Source organism: Sesamum indicum, linkage group LG9 (genome assembly GCF_026168435.1).
Source record: "Sesamum indicum cultivar Baizhima isolate 11 linkage group LG9, ASM2616843v1, whole genome shotgun sequence".
Classification (NCBI taxonomy): domain Eukaryota; kingdom Viridiplantae; phylum Streptophyta; class Magnoliopsida; order Lamiales; family Pedaliaceae; genus Sesamum; species Sesamum indicum.
In genome coordinates, this window is record NC_142665.1 from 24,042,510 (window position 1) to 24,065,877 (window position 23,368).

General features: G+C 35.4%; 3 protein-coding genes across 6 annotated transcripts; 2 read left to right on the forward strand and 1 right to left on the reverse strand.

Moving 5' to 3' along the window:
- Window positions 1–2,091: 2,091 nt before the first annotated feature.
- On the reverse strand, window positions 2,092–4,317 carry LOC105177633 (cyclin-dependent kinase inhibitor 7). 4 transcript variants are annotated; one of them, XM_088884380.1, is made up of 4 exons: window positions 3,608–4,317; window positions 3,371–3,435; window positions 2,938–3,117; window positions 2,092–2,833 (listed from the first exon to the last, which is right to left on the reverse strand). In XM_088884380.1, the coding sequence occupies exons 1-4, from the start codon at window positions 3,860–3,862 to the stop codon at window positions 2,758–2,760; spliced, it is 576 nt and encodes a 191-aa protein (XP_088740506.1). In that variant the 5' UTR covers window positions 3,863–4,317; the 3' UTR covers window positions 2,092–2,757. The 4 variants fall into 4 exon arrangements, with proteins under 4 accessions (XP_088740506.1, XP_088740505.1, XP_088740507.1 ...); XM_088884379.1 differs by having other exon boundaries at window positions 3,371–3,438; window positions 3,608–4,308; XM_088884381.1 differs by having other exon boundaries at window positions 2,938–3,229; window positions 3,608–3,834.
- Window positions 4,318–11,466: 7,149 nt separating this feature from the next.
- On the forward strand, window positions 11,467–16,542 carry MAP1D (methionine aminopeptidase 1D). The gene is made up of 10 exons (XM_011100851.3): window positions 11,467–11,698; window positions 12,213–12,282; window positions 13,309–13,537; window positions 13,878–14,039; window positions 14,127–14,168; window positions 14,457–14,528; window positions 14,757–14,836; window positions 15,187–15,284; window positions 15,883–15,930; window positions 16,170–16,542. The coding sequence occupies exons 1-10, from the start codon at window positions 11,584–11,586 to the stop codon at window positions 16,313–16,315; spliced, it is 1,062 nt and encodes a 353-aa protein (XP_011099153.1). The 5' UTR covers window positions 11,467–11,583; the 3' UTR covers window positions 16,316–16,542.
- Window positions 16,543–17,330: 788 nt separating this feature from the next.
- On the forward strand, window positions 17,331–23,173 carry LOC105177636 (Ran-binding protein in the microtubule-organising centre protein). Its single transcript, XM_011100853.3, has 12 exons — window positions 17,331–17,676; window positions 17,797–17,898; window positions 18,329–18,409; window positions 19,304–19,413; window positions 19,598–19,733; window positions 19,906–20,004; window positions 21,003–21,111; window positions 21,201–21,574; window positions 21,690–21,869; window positions 21,970–22,167; window positions 22,390–22,716; window positions 22,854–23,173. Exons 1-12 carry the CDS (start codon window positions 17,425–17,427, stop codon window positions 22,944–22,946), a joined length of 2,061 nt encoding a protein of 686 aa, XP_011099155.1. The 5' UTR covers window positions 17,331–17,424; the 3' UTR covers window positions 22,947–23,173.
- The last annotated feature ends 195 nt before the right edge of the window (window positions 23,174–23,368 follow it).

The window sequence follows — 23,368 nt, forward strand, 5'->3', positions numbered from 1 at the left end:
ACACTCATACTCCACCTTATACTAAACATTTATAAACCATGAGAAAATAAAAATAATTAAAATGACATCTTCTTATTCTTTCCACAGGAGACAATTAAGATTCTTAATTAAGTTTTTAAAAAATTGTGTATGTGTTTCTCAATATTTGTAAATTTTGTATGCGAGGTTATATTAGTGGAACGGACATCGAGATAATTGACACTTGCATACAGTCCATTCAAATATAATCCAATCGAGTGTTGGTAAATGAAATAGAGTAGAAAAAACAAACCCAACATTCACTCAATCTCTATTTCTGTCGTAGGGTAGAAAATCATCTTTTGCAACTTGGTTTAATTGTGGAGTTAGAATTAAAACTGTAGATGGTAGTTAGTAGTGACTAGTTTTTTAAATAAATGGGTGGGGATAATAGTATATATAATTACGTGGGGAAAGATGGTTCTAGGGCGATAACTAGCCTAGCACCCGAATCCATGGGAAGATGCCTAGAATCTCCCCTTCCTCATGCATGTGATCCCTCCTTTCTTTTTCTAACATGTCCTAATCATTATCACTCACTCTCACACTAACCCCCACACCCCATCCAACCAAGACAAAGGTTCCCTCTCAAATCCCAATATATCTTCTTTGATATTTTACATTCTAAATCCCTCTCTCCCATTTATATTTTAACTATCTTATAAATAGTTAATTGGCTACACCACAAAAATTGGTATATATTTTAATTTATGTCTCATATCCCAATCTATCATTGAATTATTTGATTAATTAATAATATCAACTGAAATTTTGATTTTGGATGGAGGAAAATAGTATATATAGAATGAGAAGGTGCTCATGAAGATTGACACATTGGATTGAAAAGGATAGTGAGGCATATATGTACTGATTGTATAGGTACTCCATTCATATATACACGTTTTAAAGTACTTGTTTTTGTTTGGGATGATGCAGATAATAACTTTTTCACTGAATAGTATTTATTATATAATACATCATAAATAAAGTACATCAGAAAGTACTAATTCTTTTACTATCATCCACAATTCTATTGTCCTGAATCAATCAATACTGTTTGTTATATGTGTCATGACAAAAATTTGGTTTTATTTAATTTGAGGCTTAATTTCCAGATTCTAGCATTTCAACAATCGAAAATAATTTCCCTTTGGCATTTCAACCTTAGTTGATCTGCCACCTTCTTGATGATGGGATGAACTTTGGCTAAAAAAAGAGAATTAAAATTACAAAATTTAAAAAGATATAGGATTAAAGTAGTACCTTAAAAAATTAAAAGGATGAAAGCGCTAAATAATTCGAATTACTACACAATAAATAAATGCATTTAACCCTAAAAACAAACGAGTCCTAATATCTTCTGCTACTGAAAAGCTCCAAATGATGATCACTTGAAGTTAAAACTTAGGGAATCAAGTAGTTGGGGCTGGGCTAGAAGATGTCTACATCCATAACGGGTAAGAAGGGTCGGCCTACCACCAATGTAGACTTCTCTTCTAAGTTCATGAACCAATTTACTAAAGGCAAACCAAGGACCACATCATCTCCATACCACCTGTTCCTGTTGCTCTTTTTAGTGCAAGAATAGCACACCCCAAAACCCTGTTAACTCATACACACAAATGTACACATGTATGTCACATACAATGTGGCAATAGAAGAAAAGAATCCAAGTAAAAATAATCACCTAAGTGGGGTTAAAGAAATGAAGATTGAAGAAGTTCCAGAAAATTTTCCCACCACACACTATATAGGCACATGGGGTCAGATCAGCTTTCCCAATCTTCAGCACGTGTCCGTAGCTTACACGGCAAGCCCTGTTTATCTGTAGTTTTGTACCATACCGTCTCTCAACTTCCTTTCTCTTCTGCCTTCTTTCCAATTGTCACCCCAAAATTCCAAACCACAGGCATATTTTATAAGTACCATAGATCAAAAACTGCTTGTGCTGTTACAGTTGACATTTATGCCAATTGACAATTTCAGAGAATTTATTTTCTTCTGACTTATTAACTACTAGTAACAACCAACAAGTCAAAAAGGAAAAAGGGTAAAATTAATTGCACACAGTGATGCTATAAGGTTAGGGGAAAGTGGAAATTTTGGATAGCTGGAACTACAGTTACAGGGGAAAACTATGATTGGCATAGTACAAGCATCAGAGTACTGAGGACTGCAGTGCAGAAATGAGGAAAAAGAAAAGAAACCCAAGAAAATTAAAAACTAAAACATAGAGCTCTACTGAATGCGCTTGGTTTTCAATCTTCCCCCCGGAAAGGGATTGATTTTCCATCCCATTGCAGAAAAAAGCTTTTTCTTACAGAATTGGATAAGTAATTCACGACACTACTGAGAAAAAGCTTATTCGCCAATTCTTCTTCTTTGATTTCCACCCCAGTCCAGAAAGAAGCTATTTCTGTCGGAACGAAATAATAATCTACCATGCTATTGAGGAAAAGCTTCTTCAAATTTTCTTCTTCGCTACAGTCACACTGCTACTTGCAGAATATATATGCAGAAACTTGGAAGAGGGAAATAGAGAACGACAGCGAGCTATACATCTCATCTAAAACCAGAAATTTTACCTAGAAGTTCAATCGCTAGAGCTTGAGCTTTAAATTAGTGGAACGATCGAGACTAAGTGCTAATACCTAGTTATTCACTTGACTGATCAGCTTCCAGGAGAAAATAATCAGGCAGCTAGCTAGGTCTTCCTAAAGAGTGAACGTTTCTTCTGCATCATGGCTTCAGTTGAATTTGAACCCACTCGTAGCGCCCCTCCAATGGCTCGTCCTTCACTATGTCATAGTTGTACCTGCATTTTTTCATACGCATATACAAATTCAGTAATATGGTGTTATGGTTAAATAATTGTGGGTAATAATTTACTGGTACTTAAACGAGAGAGAGAGTAGCTACTTGTCAATAAATTGTTCCTGCAGATTCTTTTCAGCGGCGACGAAGAATTCTTCAAGTTCAGCTGTGGTTGGCATTTTCTCCGCCGTGGAACAACGGCGAGAATTCGACTGCCGTGGCCTCGCCGTGGACTCCAGTTCGCCAGACTCAGTTTGAACCTCTCTCAATGGCGTATTCTCTCCCCTGAAAAAATATGACGTCTTAACTACTCTTCGTGGAAAAGGACAAGCAGTACCAGCATTCATGGCATGGAAGTGAGGGGGAGAGAAAAAGAGTGCGCGTGAAATTTTCTTAGCTGAAGAAAAATACAGCTATAAGAAGAAGCGTAGCGGTTAAAAAATAATTCAATTGTTGGAGATTTAAATTTGAATTGAAGAGACGTGTCATGAAGAATCATCACATTTAGTTTCGAAGAAAAACAATTATTATATTTTACCTGACTCTGAAATCCACCGAATGGCCAGCCGATGCTGCGAAAAACTCGACAGTCGCCTCATTCTCCTGCTGTATCCGAGAAGAAGGATTTCAAAATTCAAAACTCACATCAATTTTATAGAATAGTTAAAGCTCTAGACACGATATTCATTCCGCTGTATGGAACTTCCGTAGAAATTAAATAGAGTGACATATAGGATGGAATTCAATTCTTTCAGAATCACGAGTATATATATACCTCCAGATCTGCGAATTTCGAACTCTCCTTAGCCAGCTCACTCGATCTGCTACTTGAACAACAGGATGCCAAAACATGACCAGAACTAACGCTCTCGCACGTCGACGAATTTCCCGAACTCTCCGGAGAAGCTGAATTCTGCGGAGTCACCACTGCTACACGACGCGTTTTACGCTGAACTGAGGATGTCGAGAGCTCCAATTTTCCTAAGACAACCTTTCTCTTTCTTCCGGACGCAGCCGGCGCCTTTTCCATCACTGCTACTTCTCCTGATCCCTCACTTACTCAGACACCTTCTCATGCGATGATTTTTTCGAAATTCAAACTATTTCTTATCACAAATTATAGAAACTTCAAACACCACAAGTATTACAAAAATATATACAGATAACTCTAAGAACTCAAGAACTAATTCCTGCAATTCCTCTTACGCATCCTCTCCGCAGTCACGTACCGTGCGGTGGTGGAGACCCGGAGAATTATCTGCTTTTGGCTGCGCTTTTTCTGTTACAAAAATTTTTCTTATAGAGAGAGAATTGCATGTGGGAGAGGAGAGCGTGACAGTGAGTGATGGTGGTGATGATGATGCTTATGCGCGGAGAATTCCGTCCAACGGTTCAGATATGGGTTCTTATTAGGCACAGCCCACAACTCGGTTAACGGTGACGGGATTCTTGAAGGCCCCGTTAGACAGATCTAGCAGTAGCAGCGGCTTGAGCCAGAGTGCGAAGTTGACAGTGACAGCTATCCGCTAAACGTTTGGCGTGCGTACATTTAGAGGCTTTAATCATAAAAAAAATATCCTATATCAATATGGGCGAATATGGAAATATTCAATACTTAATTTAATCCTATTATTCACACTTTGACACAACATTACTTGTTTCTAAACCCCTACAATTAAGCCCTATATATATATATAGGTCAACTCTCTCTCTCTTTTTTTTTTTATTTCATCTTGAATTTTGGCTTTACGAACACAATAATATTTTTATTTTTATCTTTTTGTTGGTCATGCTTCACGATTTTCTTAGACCATTTTTTTTAATTTTTAATTTTACATTTATTGTATTCGTTTGTGCTTGATTTTGCTCAGTATTGTGTGGTTTAAATATAGTTTTTAAAAGTCATTATTATTTATATATAGCTATATATACTTTTTTAGAAAAATTAAATATAAAATGATTATTTAAACATCTAATCAGATAGTTAGTGCAACATGATATCAAAATCGGATCAAATAAGAAGTCCTCAAGTTAAATTCACTATCACCCATTTATTGAAAAAAAAAGTACCGCTTGCACATGGGGATGTGTTAGAAAATACTAAATATAAAATAATTTATCAAATAAAAGTGTGGTTGATTAAAATTCTTTGCCTAGCTTTATAAACATAAGTTTTGGCGATTAATTGAACTCAGCACAAAGGGAAAAGCTTTTCCTTGCCTCAACCGTTGAGATCACACAAATTCAGTGTATTAATCTCAGCCCGTTTGGTATAAAGCTGGTATTAAGCGTTATTCTTGTGCCTATTTAATCACTGTGAAATGACAAACTTAACCTCTTTAATCCATTATTACTGATGACATCGTCACATGTTTATTAAAATCTCAAATACTTTCAGGTAATTGAGTTGATATTATTCTCCTCTTAAAAGAAATGATCATTGGTTCAAATCCACGTGTCTCCCACCCAACCCCCATTGTAATAAAAAAAATAAAAATAAAAATCAAAGACGTGAACCATCTACATTTTATTAGATCACGAACCCTACGTACTCTCTCTGAACTCAACGAGTTGGACCCTTTATATTTGTGCACCCAATTTATAATTTTTTGAAATATTAAACATATTTATTAAACTAATGAAGGCGGAAAAAAACAAGAAAGCAAAAAGTATTATCAAATTAAAGCCAATTTTGTCCACATTTTGTATTTCGGCTGCTATCTCTTGCTTTTGCAATTTGATGGGGCGATGAAAGGGAAACTCCAAGGGCAGCTAGTTAGGTTGACTACAGTGGGTTTGGAATCTGAGCTTATCTTTTTGTAGCCCGTGGGGGACGGCTTGTTTTTTCCCTTCGCCCGGAATAGGTGCTTCCTCTCCCAACTCATTTTCTCTTCACTTGAAAACAAACATGGACCGCTTTTCTACCTCTATTTCTTCTTCTACTTTAGTTGCTGTGTAGGGATAAAAACCCACAACCAAACAAAACCAAACATATAAACACAACATACCAACAAAAGTTGTTGTTAACATTAAATTCCCCCAAATTTCAATAATTTTATATGCTTCGTATTAATAAGTATAATTTACCTGTTGGGTCTTAATAGACGTGTTTGTATTTGTCCCATTACAACGATTTCATATTAAGTTGACATATATATGCCTACACATTATTGGAATTCAACCCACAATTTCAAACTTATTCACAGAAACTCAGATTCAACGTTAATTTTTGGAATTTGAATGCTCCGTTGAAGTAGTCCATCCAAGTGAAGATTTTCCGTATAGAAGAATAAAGTTATAACACGTTGTAGTGATGATCAGGATGGCTTGTGAGGTAGGGTTTGAAGTACCAAAAGCATGCATGTGGGATATGATATTGAGATTGGAGACATGGCATGCACACCCATTTAAGTTAGGGCCATAACGCCACAACTTGTTAGGTGACTGATTCCTTCAACTTATATAAATTAATGCTCCCACCACATTCCATATCTGTGTGTAATATAAAGTTGTGTATATTTATATTCACTAAAATTAATATATTTTGACTTTAGGGTAAATTATAGATAGAGCTTTTTTTATTGAGATTTGATATAATTATGAATAATTACTCGATGTTTGAAAAATTATAAATACCTCCTTAAATAGAAAATAATTATGTATAGCCTCTAGATGGTGAAGTGGGCATTACTATTTTACCCCTGGTAAATATTTTTAAAAATAAAAAAAATATAAACAAAAATTTAGGTTGGGTAAAAAAGTATTTCATAGGGATTATTACTTCATAAAAATATTCTAAAAATTCTAAAATATATATAAAATTTTAATTTATAATACAAAACGTATTTCGATCAGTCCAACACATTACATTACTAATGAAATGAGCTCGTTGTTAGAGTGACGTTAAAATCAGGTGGATATTAATTGTAATTTCTCAAATAATAAAAAGCTATTTGTAATTATACTAAACCTCATGGGGATGGCTGTAATTTACCCTTAACTTTAACCACACATGAGTAGAGAACTACTGGTGAAATCAGGTGATTGAAAAAAATATTATTTTATGGAAAAAAAAAACAGAAGATAAAAATGCTTTGGGGTACGTTAATAAATACACAATTTTTCAATCAAAATTAATTATTCCAAGCCCCTCACACTTAATGAATAGCGTAGAATTTTTACTTGCTTAGATGGGCTTGTGATTCACATTCACACGTGGGGATGAATACAAAATTATAAATTACAAATAATACGCCCCAGTAATTTATTTATGAGGGTGTGAAATGGACCATTTTCTCAAGTCCTGTTCATCATGACAACGCTGTCGTTCGCGACGTAACATAGAGGTTGTGTCGATGACTGCTGATATATTATGATATGTATTCATTATTGAACCATTTCAAAACTTTAAATCGACTGAAATTAATGCCGCTTACATTCACAAGTGACATACAAATTTTGTAGCTTCATTTATTAAAAAGAAGAAACATTTATTTATTTATTTTGAACTATTATAATTTATTACTTTTCGTAACTAATATATTTATTGCATAATATTTTAGAATTTCTTAAAAAATATATAAAATTATAATTCGTAATTCGAAAGAGGATGATGGTATGGCTTATTAATAGACGGACGTTAAAATCAAGTAGGTATTATAATTTTTCAAACAATTATAATAATGAAGTATATCTGATTATGCCAAACATATATAATGAGAGGCGACTGCAATTTATTCTTATATAATTAATATAAGAGCCATGATCATATGGTTTGATTAAATTTTCATTTAAATATTATTCTACCAACAATTGCAATAATTTAAAATTCGTATGTATTTTTAATTGAAAATGATGAGATTCTCGTATGATAAAGAGGAATTGCGACTAATTTAAGTAGGAAGACGGGAGCAACAAAAGGACGCTTTTATCTTTAATCATTGCTTGGGGTAATTACAAATTAACTACGATTTTATTCAAATTAAAGGCAAACAAAACACCACATTATGATGATGATCACGATGTTTAGATCAAAGGCCAAAAATAAAGTGAGATTCCCTAATGGAGAGGACAAAAGCACGACATTAACCTTAAAACGGGATGGACACGGAAAACTAGAATGAATAGCGTCATTAGTACAAAACTTGGGGCTACCATAATAGGGTTATGTCCGATCCATGGTGTCTTGATTCAATCGTTAAGGTTAAGATCATAATTTTAAATTTTATCAGATGCGTATGTATTTGTCTTCATTTGTAAGAATTTATCGTAATTTAAGTTATATTAATTTATGTATTGAATTGATATATGTTTCTAAATTTTTGAAAATATTAATGTAAATTATGTAATTATCATTTAAAAAAAAAGAAAAATTTGGCCGTTTCTATATAAAATTAATTCAAAATTTTAATGCAAAAACACTGATCCTTAACATTAATAGATCAATGGACCTTTCTGCAAACATATATAACTAATAATACTGGTTACAAAAAGTTGAGATGATATTATAGTTGTTATTAATTATATATACTAAAATTTTAATATATATATATATATATATATATATTGCAATTTGATGCTTTAGAAAAAAGTGATTGAACTGAGGAATTTAAATTGGCAATAACTAATAAAACTAAATTTGTGGATTTTGTTAAATGGTTCTCTTTTCTCAAAAATAAATAAATAAATAAATAATTTCAATATTTCACATAAACAAATAAGAAAGAGACAACATGTTTTGCTAACTACAATTTTTCAAACTACTAGCAGTCCGAGCATACTTAATACGCATGCACATTTTACATTATTACTGCATTTTTTTAATTAAATGAAAAAGGAAGAAGATAAAATATATAAATTATTTTTTAAAATTATTGAAACATTTTAATCTTAAATGCGTGTGAACGAAAAAAAAATTATAATGATAAAAAGAGTAATTGAAATATATGGTTATTTTTGTAAAAAAGAAAAAATAAAAACAGTACATTTAAGGGTATTTTAGTAAATAAGTATTTTTTGACAACCAAAGTTATTTATTCTATTGGTCTCACACTTAATATACAGTACAGATATGTATGTACACATGGATTTTTGTTGGGGCAGCGATACGTGTTTACTATGTGTTGGTCTATTAGCAAACACAACTATTTTATAAATAGATGACTGTGAGATTCAATTTTAAAATATTTTATAACTTAGTTCTAATATTATATTAAATGATTATTTTATTTAAAAATTTAAATTATTAAATACGAAAATATTACAATATTGAGTAACTTAGGAAGAAAAAAAAAAAAAAAAAGAGAAAAGGTAAAAAAGCCTTGTAAAGGAATCCTAACATAGAATTCCAGTCCATGAGACTATTACAAGTAGAGAGGAAAACAGAAAAAGAAAAAGGAACTTTAGAGGGTATGGATTTGATTTCCATGTCGAAGACATGTTCTCCATTTACAATGCCTCAATGGGCCATGCCCACTGCCCCACTATTTAAAAAGCATTCCCATTTACTTCCCATAAATCTCATCTGTTCGGCTCTCCAAACAGACACTTTTTGCAAATTGATTTTTTTATTGTAAATTTTGTATTACGTGTATAAATTTTTTATTTTTAAATAAAATACATGATATTATTCTTATACTCGTAACGTGGATATGTTGAATAAAATAAAATAGGATTGTAACAGAAAACCCCAAATAGAAAGAAAAGAAAAAAGGGAAATTAAGTTTCATAATCTAATTTTTTGTGAAGGAAACTACCAATCAAACAATCTTAAAACCTTTCTCTTGTTTTCAATTGTCTTTCTCCTTTAACCACATTATTGAACTTGATTAAACTCCACCTCCCCCCCCCCTCTCTTTTGGCCCTAGCTTTTATGCATGAAAATAAAGCAACTATTGTTTGATTTTATCCATTGAGTCTCTGTTTTTCTAGTCTTGGTTGAGTTTGATTTGAATTAATTGTTTGCTTTTAGAAAATGGAGTCCGTTAAGGTAAAAATTCTACAGGTGATACTTTGTTTTATAAAATAGGTGGCAATGAAAATCAAACTCAAGATCTCTTATTCAACTTTGCAACAATGTTAAACAATCACCTCATTTTGAACTGGGAAATGTCAAAATGATCTAATAATATTTCAACAGAATTCCGTAATTACATGGGGGATGAATCTTAAATTTGATAACTGGAACAAAAAATAAAAAATAAAGATTTGTGGGCTAGGGCATGGTGAAGCACATGGGGCATGCATGCATACACAATAAGGGCTGGACATTGTGTTAGATTCAGGTGGTCCATCGACTGAGAAAGACAAACTAACGGCCAACTCCTCTAATTTAGAAGAGCGTGACAAAAGATAGTAGCAATCAACTCTTTAAGGACCATCTAAACATGTGCTCTTTCAGCAACATTTCCTCTACTACCTGCACTTCCAACCCTACCCATTACCATACCCTTTACTCGACTTATATTAATTTCCAGCTCCATCAGAGGTCCCCCAACTCCTCCTCTTTTCTTTCACAATATTTATTCCGTATTTCCTTCGCCCCATCTCATTTTGAATGCTAAATTATAACTCCAACTTGCATGACGACAAAGCCGTTAATGAATTAATCATGGGTCGACACCATACATCTCGTACTAGGGACATTCAAGTGTGGACGGTGTTGAGTTTTAAGTTTCTTTCGGTAGAAAGAATTACGGGTTAGGTTGAGGAATTAATTGTGGCTACCTTATGTAAGAGAAATTGTACGAATTAATTTACAGGACAGGACGAGTAATTATTCTTGACTGAGATTCCCACATCAATCCAGTTCCTACTAAGGCCACGGCCGGTCGTATTCAGAATGTAAAAGCAGGAGGAAAGGTGCAATACATGGGCCCCAAATGTGGGGGAACTCTCAGTGGCCAATCAGGGCTTACACTGACATCTTCGGATTCCATAATTTGTCCACATCATTTGGCAACTTGAAAACTACCGGTCGGTTTTCATTAGGCCCGAAATTGAGCTCCGTACTTGCACGCTTCTTCATGGGGTTTTTAATTTTTGGGCCTACAGTGCAGTAGCGGATCCAGCCCATATACGATTGTTGAAACCCAGCAACTGATTTGCTGGACCAGACCAGAGAAAGATTTGGATTCGATAAAATCTAGTATAATTACAAATCTTCCATCACTAATACCTTTTAATTTTAATAATCATCTAACAACTAGTCAAATTTGTTAGTATGTATTAGATCTTTATTCACTTTTTTGTGGTGAGTTAGCAAAAATAGTCTTATAGATTATGAATTGTAATTTACTTATTTTTTTAAAAAAAAATATTTTTTTGAACCAATGAATCATGTGGTTATAATTTTCAAAAGTTTTTCATTCATATAGTCTAATTTTTTTTATTTTTTTTCAAATGCAATAAGGCGAAGTTAACAGTTCAAACATTTTCAATAATTTAGATAATTTAATCAAATATCTATATATTTTTATAATTTTTATATAATAAAAAATATTTTTAATTATAACAAACTTTATATAGCTTGTTGTAATTTAACCGAGCTTACATTGGTAAAAGAGGTAGAGTTAGGGGTCAAAGTGTAAATCTATTCCTGTTATGTAAACGTATATTATTGGTTTGTGATAAGAAGGAAAAAAGGTTGATCAACGTAGTTCAGATTGTAAGAAAAGCCCGATACCCGTCGACTACGGATAAGAGAGCGCGCGCGCGAGAGAGAGAGAGAGAGAGAGAGAGAGGTGAGTAGGAATGGTGGCGGGCAGTTCAATTCAACCTCGCTTAATCTCCACTTTTCTAGGGGACTGCCGCTTTCTTCCCTCAAATCCTACTACTTCATTTCATTGTCTCTTCCATTTTAATCCAGGTTTCCTCGATATACGCTGTATTTTCAACTTCCATAACTTGGTTGTTTATGTATATTTATTTTTCTGTGTATTTATTCTTCTGCTTTGCCAATTCCGTTCACTGTGTTTTCACTTGGAAATGGGAGTTCAGTTCGACTCAAGTCTAATTTAACCATTTTATCGAGCGAGTGGTGTGCTGGATTGATTTGTCGGTAGGCTTAACAAATATAGAATCGATTATATTTTAGTAGTTTTGATATGCAAGTAAGATAGGAAGTATATCCAACACTTACATTAGCTGAAGTGGTCTGATGAATATATGTTGTCATATGATTACTCCTTGCTTGTGAAAAAGGACGAAATTTGGTGAAGCATGCGTGTCGGGAATTGCATAACCTTAAATCTTTAATGTTTTACCTTAAAAAGGCGTTTTTCATCTTTGAGTTTAGTAGTTTCTTTATCTGCGTTGCAAATTGACTTGACAATGCTTGATACTAATTCTTTGGTTTTCTTTATTTTCTAATTTTTTAACAGGAAAAGGCCATGTGTCCATGCAAATGTCGAGGACATTTTCTGGACTAACCAATTTATTATTTAATAGAAGGTATGCTTTGCCTTTCCTGTGAAACGTGGAGTTTTTCTGAGGGTTCGTACCTTTACATAGATTCGTTAAATTGGCAGCATAGAGGTAGGATAAACAGCATGTGACAGTGTTTCGGTCACTGCATTTATGATGACATTGTGGTAAGAGCTTATGCAAAACTTATACCCTCTCTGAAAGAACTGTATTTACAAGGATTATATCACTTTCGTTTGTATTTTGAGGTAGGTCAGCGAGTTTTCTTGTTGTAATACTATGCTTCAAAAGAGACATTGCTTGCTGTATTGTGCGATGACTTACTCGAAAGTTTGTCATTATGGGTTATAGTTGTGCATATTTGCAATCCCTGGTCTTATGACATAAAAATGAAGAAAAATGGAAGACAGTACAGAGGAGCTTACTTGACTATCATGATTAATCTAGATGCTATGTGCCCCTTGTATTGTTTATTGTCATTGGCTGATAATGTTATCGAAGTATATTCTATGCGTATTCTTTATTTTCTAAAGTTAAAAAAGGTCTATATCCGTGCTAAATGTCATAGTTTATGGCTACAAACATGCAATACACATGGAGATTTCTTGGCATCCTGTACTCCTGCATATAAGCACAGATCAAAGCCGTTTTGGAGTATATTCACAATGATATTTTATATCTAGGTCAGTGGGTGAGCTTCTGATGCTGAAGAATTAAGAGAAAAATGAAAACCAATATGAAATCACTTTTTTGCAGATGAATCAACTTCCAGAGAATTCATGAAATTTGCACTTCTTTTCACTTAATTTATTTCATTAACTGCCTGCTCAACTTGGCTCTGTTCATATGACAACCATCTAATTGTATTGGTCATGTATTATTGTTCATTAAAAAGAGTAACAAAGTTATTTAGCTGGAACTGTGGCTCTTCCTTCGTTAATGCTTATTGGCTGATTCAAGATAATCAAATAATCTCTGTGGCCCATCTTCTTTTTGCGTGCCTTGCAATCTTGATTTTGAGTTTTCTTTCTATGTTTTTCCTTCTCCTGGCAGAGGTACAGAAGAATCCATAGATGGCAAAAGGAAACGTCTAAAACCCGGGAAGGTTTCTCCCAGTCGGCCAGTCCCTAGTCACATACCAAGGCCTCCTTATGTCAAATCCAGGAAGATGCCTGGAATTGCAAGTGGGCCTGAAATACATGATGAGAAGGGGATAGAGTGCATGAGAGCTTCAGGAAAGCTAGCAGCACAGGTTCTTCAGTATGCTGGGACTTTAGTGAAGGTTAATCTCTGATCATTCGGCTCATTTCATCTTTGTATATATGCTGATTTACTTTTGTTTCAAATTTTCATCAGTCTTAGGTGGCTGTTAGTCCCCATTTAGACACTATATGGTCTTCAGGAACTTGTCCTACCGTTATGTTTTTGAAGCATTCATCAATCTCAATCTTCAGTATTTTAGTTACTATAACACTATTGCAGATTTTTCTTGTAGGTTTCTTCATGTAAAATTACTGTTGGTAGATTTTGGTTGCTTGAACTTGATACATGAAATTTACTCAAGATGCATGGATTCATCTTCTACTGCAAACTTCATTTACAATTGAATTTTGCTTTGCCAGCCAGGCATCCCAACAGATGAAATTGATGAAGCAGTCCATCAAATGATTATTGACAATGGAGCATATCCATCTCCTCTTGGTTATGGTGGTTTTCCGAAGAGTGTATGCACATCGGTGAATGAGTGCATTTGCCATGGAATCCCAGATTCACGTGTTCTTGAGGTCTTTCATACTTGAGAATTTGTGTCATAATATTAATCCCTGTTACATTTTGTAATCTCACAAATCACTGAATATGGTGCTTTGCAGGATGGTGACATTATCAATATTGATGTTACAGTTTATCTTAATGTAAGTAATTTTTTTTTCCCAGTGTCTCCTTTCCTAAAGCAGCTTATCTCCATTGCATAGCTTTTGTTCCCAGTGAAGTAGAGATTGAATATAACCTGTGGTGATCTGATGTTTTCAATATGTTCTGTTGCCACTGATTTAAACTAAATTATCATTTCCCTTGGAAGAAATAAATAAATGCCGAGTTTGTTTCCTGTGCACCACTGATGTATAGTGGTTAATCAATAGATTTTTTCAAGCTCTAGTTGCAGTTTTGGTCCATTTTACTTCATTGTTTCTGATACACAGGGTTATCACGGTGATACATCTGCAACATATTTTGTTGGAGAGGTTGATGAGGAGGCAAAAAACTTAGTAAAGGTATGGTTTCCTGGTAGGTTTTCTTGTAACTTTGTCTTGTCTGGTTCCAATGATATGGTGAATTTATTCGCTCTAGTAGTATCACAAAACAAATTCAGTTTTCCATTCATGGAATCATTCAACTTTTTTTTTTTAAGTTGACAATTCAAATGCTCATTCTACTGGTTGTTATCATTTGAAGAGTATCTTTGTTTTCTCCTTCACAAGGTTAATTGTGTTTGCCTTTAGGTAACCAAAGAATGTTTGGACAATGCAATATCAATATGTGCACCAGGAGTTAAATTCAACAAAATTGGCAAGACCATACAGTAAGATCCCTGTTAAATCTCTTTCATGTTCTTCTGATGTTTTTACTCCTAGCACTTCATTTGCTACTTTGACACCATCTTGTAATACGAGTACGTATTTTCTATTGTTCACCTCTATTATAGTATATATGCTCTAGAGTTTGCATATGCACCAACAAATACATGCATAGAGTTTGATGCTTCTTTACGTAACAAGTTACGTGAAAGCAGTTCTCTAACTATGTCTATCTAAAACATGGAAATGCAGACCTATCAAATTCCTACTAACATACCTTTTTTAATTTATTATGTTCAGAGAATAGGAGAACTTCTGTTCAGAATTTCTGCTTTGCATTGATTTCTCCTTAAAGTGACCATGCAGATAAACACAATTACGGAGTTGTCCAGCAGTTCGTTGGCCATGGGGTTGGACGAGTCTTCCACAGTGATCCAGTGGTTCTTCATTATAGTAATTCTGCTAGCTTTTACTCATATTGTCCGTAGTTCTGTAGTCTGTGTTGTTAGATTACTCACCCAAGCATTGCTTCAATTCTTCTGGTAACTATTGCTATTCCTATCAGTAGGATTATATATAGCAAGTACATGACCTTCAAAAGCTCTTATAGTGGCAGGCAGGACCAACATGTTCACATAACTCTCATTGGATGGACTTTCTAGAAAACTGTCCGAGTTTTTTCAAAAGCAATAACAATTATGGGAATAGGACTATATGCTTTCTTTAACCATTGGTTGCTTACAAGTGACTTCTAAAATTTCCTAGATCAGTAACATACAAATGACAATTCAGTACTAAATGGCTGTCTTACATAATTACTGATGAACTTCCGGTTATACTTATATGTACTGCTGATATTGTATCAGATGATTCAGATCCAGACTGATATCAGCATCCACTCTGGAATTGAAGTGAAAATGAGAAATGTTTAAAATTTCCATATTAGGTTCCGTTTGCATTGTAAACCATTAATTTACTTCCATGGACCCATCGACCTCGTTCATGAGGCATATGACATTTTCATTTCTAAATGATTTTTTGGTTTCTTCAGGGAATAATGGTCGTGAACGAATGGTGCTGAACCAAACTTTCACCATCGGTAATGTCTCCTCCCACAGCTTGTACTTCCTTTGGCAAGGCTCATTTCTATCCACTCAATGTCCCATATGACTGAGCTTAGCACTTGTTAATTTTTTGAAAGAAACATACATGGCATTTTTTTCATCACTGCTTGTAACACCAAATATCCTTCAAGGATCAATAATCTCATCAGAAAATGGCTTCAGCTTTATGTGCAGCTGAAACAATCACATACTTTTTACTTTGGCATGTGTGCAGAGCCAATGTTGACAATCGGCAGCATTAACCCAGTAATGTGGGACGACAATTGGACCGTTGTCACAGAGGATGGTAGCCTCTCTGCTCAATTTGAGCACACCATATTAATAACCAATGATGGGGCGGAAATACTAACCCAGTGTTAAATGTGGCGCTGCATATCATTGTCAAGCATCGTCTAAATTACAGGATATCTCCTGAAGATGAAAAATTCTTATTGCAATGTTACTTATTCAGTGGATTCTTTTTTTTTTTTTTTCCCTAATTCAAATATTTATTTGTTACGATGACAAATATGGACTACATTTTCCAAAATTGATCAGTTGTCCAAAACGCGAATCAAATGATAAACTGGAAACCATTCGCCACTTTATGCTACTTTGTTCCATTTAACTCGTGTATGATGTAATTCTCGTAGAATGAAAAGACGTGAAGTCTAACAATTGAGGTAAGTACGGTGATTGCCCAAAGTGATTTTTACGGTGATTGAAGGGCCAAAATCGATTTTGAGGGTAGTTGTATATTGGGTAACAATGAATAGGAAGCGCAAGTGTTGAGCTCAAAATCATAGTTGGGCAACATACACACTGGCATTGTTTAAAGTGTTGAAAGCATTAATGTCTGATCATATCAGAATCAAAGTATAAGTTATGATGCCTTTGCTACTGTGTTAATCATGCATTAACAATCAGTATCTAATCATGTAACAATCAACCTATAAATACATATAACTCCATTGCATATTTTGAGAAAAAAATCCCAAATTGGAAATGTAGTTTTTTAAGGATTCTAACTACTGGAACAACAGAATGATTGATGGTGAGATGGATGGATGGATGGTTTCAATGATACATGCACATATATATATATATATATATCTATGTTTTAGAAGTGTCGGAAGAAAGAAATCCATATATTCAACTCAAAGACGATGCAACCTCCGGGCCCCACAAGAAAAAAAAGGATGAAAGAAGAGTACAATGAGGGTTAACACCGGGAGCATACGTGGCACCACGTACAACCTCCAACCATCGTTCGCCGCCTTCTCCGTAATCCACCGGATCCCTACCCCCTCAATAAATACTTCAATTCCATCCATCTTAAAAAGAAAAAAAATTAAAGTAAATAAAAATCCACACTTTCTCATCAATACCACTATATATAAACCCACACCCCTAAAAAAGGATAAAAAGCAATACTTCGTGAAGATGAAAATCTACAAAAAAATAGCCAGTCTTACGAGATTCTAGATGCAATGGATTCCCCAGTGAATTGGGAAGCACTGGATGCCCTCGTCATCGACTTCGCCAAGTCCGAGCGATTAATCGATCACTCCTCGCCTCCCTCTTCTCCTCCCCCCTCCTCCTCATACAGGTGGCGCCTCCTGATTTGCCAGATCAGGCGCTTCCTCGAGTCCGGCGACATTGACTCCGCCACCGACCTCCTCCGGACCTACGCTCCCGCTGTACTCGAAGATCATCGCCTTCTCTTTCGTTTACAGAAGCAGGCATGCAATTTCTCACACAACGGATTTCCTTCTTTCGATTTTCTCTGGATTTATTTTGCGTTTTGCTAATTTTGTTTTCTTCTTCCTTGTTTTTTTTTCTTTCGGACGGTTGATAAATAGAAATTCATCGAGCTTTTAAGGAGAGGAACTAACGAGGATCGGGATTCTGCCATCAAGTGTGTCCGCACATCTCTTGCGCCGTGTGCATTAGATGCCTATCCGGTACGGTTTAGTAGTTTTTATTATGATTGTTAATGTTCCTCTTTGTGTTTGGGACTCGTAAGCTCGGACCTCGGATAACCTTCGCTATCTTTCTTTCTTCCCGGCCGGAGATGTCGAGTCGTTGGTCGGTCGTCTTTAGTTTTGCATCTTTGTTGACGAAATCAGTACCACGTCACCGATCATCTAGCTACTGGATACGCTGTTTTATGAACTTAATCATTTATAACACTCTAGGGAAGTGGAAGACTACATACAGAGTTACACGCAAGCCGCCCATCTCTCTGAGTAATTGCGTGCTCAATACTTTGAGTTTTGATTTTTGCTTTGTGTGTCTCCATGGCTGAATATTCCTCATAATTAAGAAATTAGTTACCATAACCATGAACTTTGCTTGCGGTTGGCGCTAATATATTTTTGTTTCTAATTTAAGGAAGCGTATGAGGAATTTAAGCATGTTCTTCTTGCCTTCATTTATGACAAAGATGATCAGACGTCACCAGTGGTAAATGAGGTGAGTGGAAATACAATTTCATTTTAATGTTTTGTAGCATAGTGCTCTGTTATTTATGTATGCATTCATCATTCCTGTTTAATGTGCTGATAACTAGAGTTTCCTTAGACCAAAAGTTTTATGAAGAAGGTTTGTACAAACATTTCTTTGAGAGCCAGGAATGATGAGTTTGCCGTTTTAAGGCATATCTGAGCCTGAACTTGTGAATTTCTTAGTGCTTAAGACGCAGTCCACAATGGATATACTGGTGCTTTTTGGTTGCATTATCTTGTTTATTTCCATTAAAGGTTTTGTGTATGAACAGACTACAGAGGTAGCTGGAACTGGATGAACACTGTTTCCCATGGGCAATCAACGATTCATATTGGAGATGGTGGAGAAGGAAATATAAATAAGCAGAAGATTTTCCCCAAAAATTAATTCTTCATTGGAGAAAATAAATTTTTTTATTGCCTGAGAACCACTTTAGGAAGCAAAAGATATCCACCTTAAAAAATAAGTTTCTTATTGCATGAAATCTACTTAAAAAATTTTAGGGTCTGAATTTGGATGTATGCTTGTGTTCCTATTCTGCCATGACTATGCTTGGTGACAATGATTTGTCGGCCACATCACACTGGAGAGTTTTCTCACATCTCATTAATTTATTTGTGTGGAAGATACACATACTTGCTCTCTATATTTTCTTAAAGAAGGAATCAGTTATGGGCATTTTTCAATGTTGGGTGGTGCCATACAGTTGAATACTGTGAGGAGTGGTGTTTGTCTTTAAGAGTGTAAACCTGTTAGACTCCATCAAGTGACAGTTACTCATGATATTGATTTTATCATAGTGACCAGACGTGGAATATAATCATTGTTAAATGTTAATGCAGTTTTTGTATTTTTTTTCAGTGGTCCGAAAGAAGAAGGTTTGAGATTGCAGGGTTGCTATCTTCTGTTTTACGTGCCCATTTACATGCATATGATCCTATCTTTTCGATGACTTTGAGATATTTAATAAGGTATGTTTTGTTTTTTCATAATGATTTAGTGGTATTGCTTAGGCATTATTTTTTAACTTGATTCAAATTAAAAGATTTAGGCACAGGGGCACACTTTTGACAAGTAGTGCATTAGTTTGTTGTTGCACACATTTAATAAAAATTGCTTATTTGTACTGTCTTCAATTTTGCATGTAATATGCAGCATCCACAAGGGATTTTGCCTTCGTCAAGGAGTTTCTTCGCCCATAACTGATCTTACTGAGAGGTTGCTTCTTGAGGAGCGTGACCCTCCTGCAACACCGCAAGAAAGTTTGTTTGAGGCACCTCCATTTGACGAGGTGAGATCTTTGAAAAATTTAATTCTTTTATCTTAATCAAAGTGCAGTTCTTTGTGTTCTTCAGGCAGTCAGCAGCTTTACAGGATATAATTTCTGGAGTTTTTTTTTTGAATTTATCAACTTGTTTTTATCATATAAGCAATGGCCTTATTTATGTTTGCTTTATACACAGGTTGACATACAAGCCCTTGCTCATGCAGTGGAGCTCACTAGACAGGGTGCAGTAGATAGCTTGAGGTTTGCCAAGGGTGATTTACACCAGGCATTTCAGGTTGATTTTTTGCAACATAGTTGTTGGCTAATCTCAATTCTTCTTAGAAGTGTATATTATCCACTGAGCTATCCTTGAGTTAATGGAAAGCCATTTCTGGTGAGCAGCTGTGTATAAAAATTAACATGAGAATTTGTCTTTTACATGAAATGATGGTGGTGAGAGAAGTGTTGTACTATGAAACAATTACTCTTGATGAGGAACTCATGACGATGTAATTTCACCCGTAAACTTGGGTTGAAATCCTTCTTGCTGCATTTTTAATGTCTAAATTAGTGAAATAGTCGAGGCCCTGTTAGATTGAATGCTTGCTTATGCTGTCTGCAATCTTGAGTTAGGGTGGAAATGAGAAGGAACAAAATGTGAAGTAAAGATAGACAGTAAATGGATAAGTCTCAAATGGGTGGGAGATTCATGGAAAGAATAGACAGAAGAGAAAGGAAATTGAAAATTGAATGAAGAAATCCTAAGAAATTAGGAGAATCAATCTATGTGGGAGGGAAACAGCGCAAGCCAATCAGTTTTTATATTAGTGGAACACCACATCTTTCCTCTTCTGTAGCGTCAAGTCAGAGACTGCAACCACTCCTCTAGACTTGTTGCATATGGCGTTGGCGTTTCCCGGAAGAAAAGAAAAACCAAAATCAAAGGGGGAAAGCAAGAAAGTTTTGCTAAAAGGATCATATTGGTTCACTACAAAGTAAATCTTTTTACCCCTCCTGGGTTTATAAAGAAGGTCTGTTTATGGTTGTTGTTTGGGGTCAGTAAGGGCTCATTGGTATTTTACATCTTTCCAAGTTCTACTGAGCAATGTCTTAATATCTATGAGCACTGTGATAGAAGAGCACTCTTATTTGGCATTTCCACCTTTGTAATTATTTGAGACAAATCATAGTTCTTGCTGGGCACAGTGTTGGAACTGATTAAACCCATATTTGTTGTGGAAACCTTTTTATAATTAGGTGTTTTCAATTCTTCTCTTTTCTTGGTTGTCACAGAATGAATTGTGCCGGATGAGATTAGATATTTCTGTGCTTGATGAACTTGTTCACGAGTATTGCGTTTATAGGGGTATCGTGGACTCTGGTTCTATAAATTCTAGTGAAGGTATGCTCTTTTCAGCTTCCGTTGAAGTTTGGATTCAGTAATTTCCTCTGCTTCTAATATTTGCTTCATTTCATCTATGCACTTACCAGCAACAGGATCCCAAGTTACAGCTGAAGTGGCAATTGTTGATCAGTCGGATCCAGGCAGTACCTTGTCTGAAAATTGTTCGATTGGTTCTGACAGTGATATGTCAGTAAGCAGTGCTCACACGGAAGGTTCTCAAAGTAAAATGGATCTGGTGAGCACACAAAATGCTGATATGGAGGTGCGCTATCCCTGTGATACAACTAATCTTAACAAGGACTGTAGCACCAGCAGAACACGTCGACCTGAAGACAGGAAAGTTATTCAAAGAAACAGAAGTCCTGGGCCTGGAGAGAGGGGCAAGCGCAAACGGTGGAGGGGGAGAAATGAGAATATAGAAATTGTTTCTGAAGCTCTAACAGGGAGCTGCAAACATGATGTTAGTGCTACTAACCTACTTGAATGCACATACATAATAAGAGAGTTACAGGATTTAGGTGCTGATTATTAATCTTCTACAGTGAATGTTTTTTATCAATGCTGGTATCCTGCAGGATTTTAAGAAGTCGTCTATGATGCACAATGCAAACAATAGAGTGGACAAGTATGATATTGTACTGGGCATGAAGGAATTAGCAAGCAAGGGAATGGCCAGTGAGGTAGTTGAAGAAATAAATGCTCTGGATCCAGATTTTTTCACTGAAAACCCAATATTGCTCTTCCAACTGAAGCAGGTTCATGTCTTTTTGCAATTATCCTGTTTAGAATTCATTATAGCTTTTCCCTTATCTATAAAAGAAAGAAGAGGTCAGTTGATTTTTGTACTGGCTGCAGGTTGAATTCTTTAAGCTTGTCCAAGCTAGTGATCACTCTGGTGCATTGAAGGTTGCCTCATCTCATTTGGGTCCTTTGGCAGCTAAAGATTCAGCTTTGCTTAAGCCCTTGAAAGAGACATTGTTGGCTTTGCTCAGATCAACTGAAGAACCAATTGGCAGACACTTATCCTTGGACGCCCTTGCAACTTCACTCCAGGTTGGGCATGCTCCATAACTCTCTGGCTAGAAGCATTTTGTTACAACTAAAATTTTTTGTGGCCTCAGTAACATCTGACATGGTAGACTAACCACAATGCAATAAATATTTTCTGAGATGTTGGTGTGGAAATAAATGTCAAAAGCTGTTATATATGTTGCTTCTCTCTCCTTTTGTTTTTTTGGGTAATTGGAGAGATTCTCATGATTGTCTTGTGTGAAGGTTGCTGTTGGTAGGAGGTTAGGCATTGAAGAACCCCAGCTTATGAAAATTATTAGGGCCACCCTCCACAGTCATAGTGAATGGTTCAAGCTTCAAATGTGTAAAGACCAGTTTGAAGGTCTTTTGTGGATCAATTCCCTGAAAGAGCTTGGTAGTCATTTGCTAGGAGATGCTGCTTCCAAGTCCACTGTTGATTCTTGCACTCAGGGATCTTCACAAGTTACGATATGCTCCAGCAATATGAGGATGCAAGAAGATGGCAGCAGTCCTAATCAAATCTCGTCCACTGATATTGGATGTGATGAAAATTCGATACTCAAAGTTATGGTGAGTTCTTACTTTAAGAAAAAAAATAAATCTTGTCGAATAGAACCCTAGTTTGTCATACAGGGATCATGTTGTTCTGTCCTATGCTTGCTGTTCCCGACAATGATGCATCTTGGCCTGTCTTATTTGTCTTTCAGGAATTTCTTGCTCTACCCAGAGCAGATGCCATCCATCTCCTTGCCCAGTATAATGGAAATGCTGAAACTGTGATTCAGCAGATATTTGCGTAGGTCACAGTGTTTGTACATGTATGGTCCAGTCCTAATTATTTAATTGGTCTGGTTATTTATTTTATTACAGACTTCACTTTTCTGTATTTATGCCTATTAGATGAATAGGGATACCCCCAGGGTTGTGAACACAGAAAATGATACCTGTCCGTGGGGGGAGAATACCGTGTTTATTATTCTTTTAAGGCTCTGCTGAATAAGACTGCAAAAGTAATTATTCCTTGTTCTCCTCCAGACTTTTAAGACCTGTCCATTAAGCATAAACATGTTTTGTATATGGAACTTTCAAAGAAGTAGATGCAACATAGTTCTCATCCTCTGCAACATTATGTTTTGTCCGTTGGCGTCTATTTGTTAATATTTAGAGGATTTGATTCATTACCTTTTGGTTGGCAAATGATAACGTGCGATGCGAACTCAGC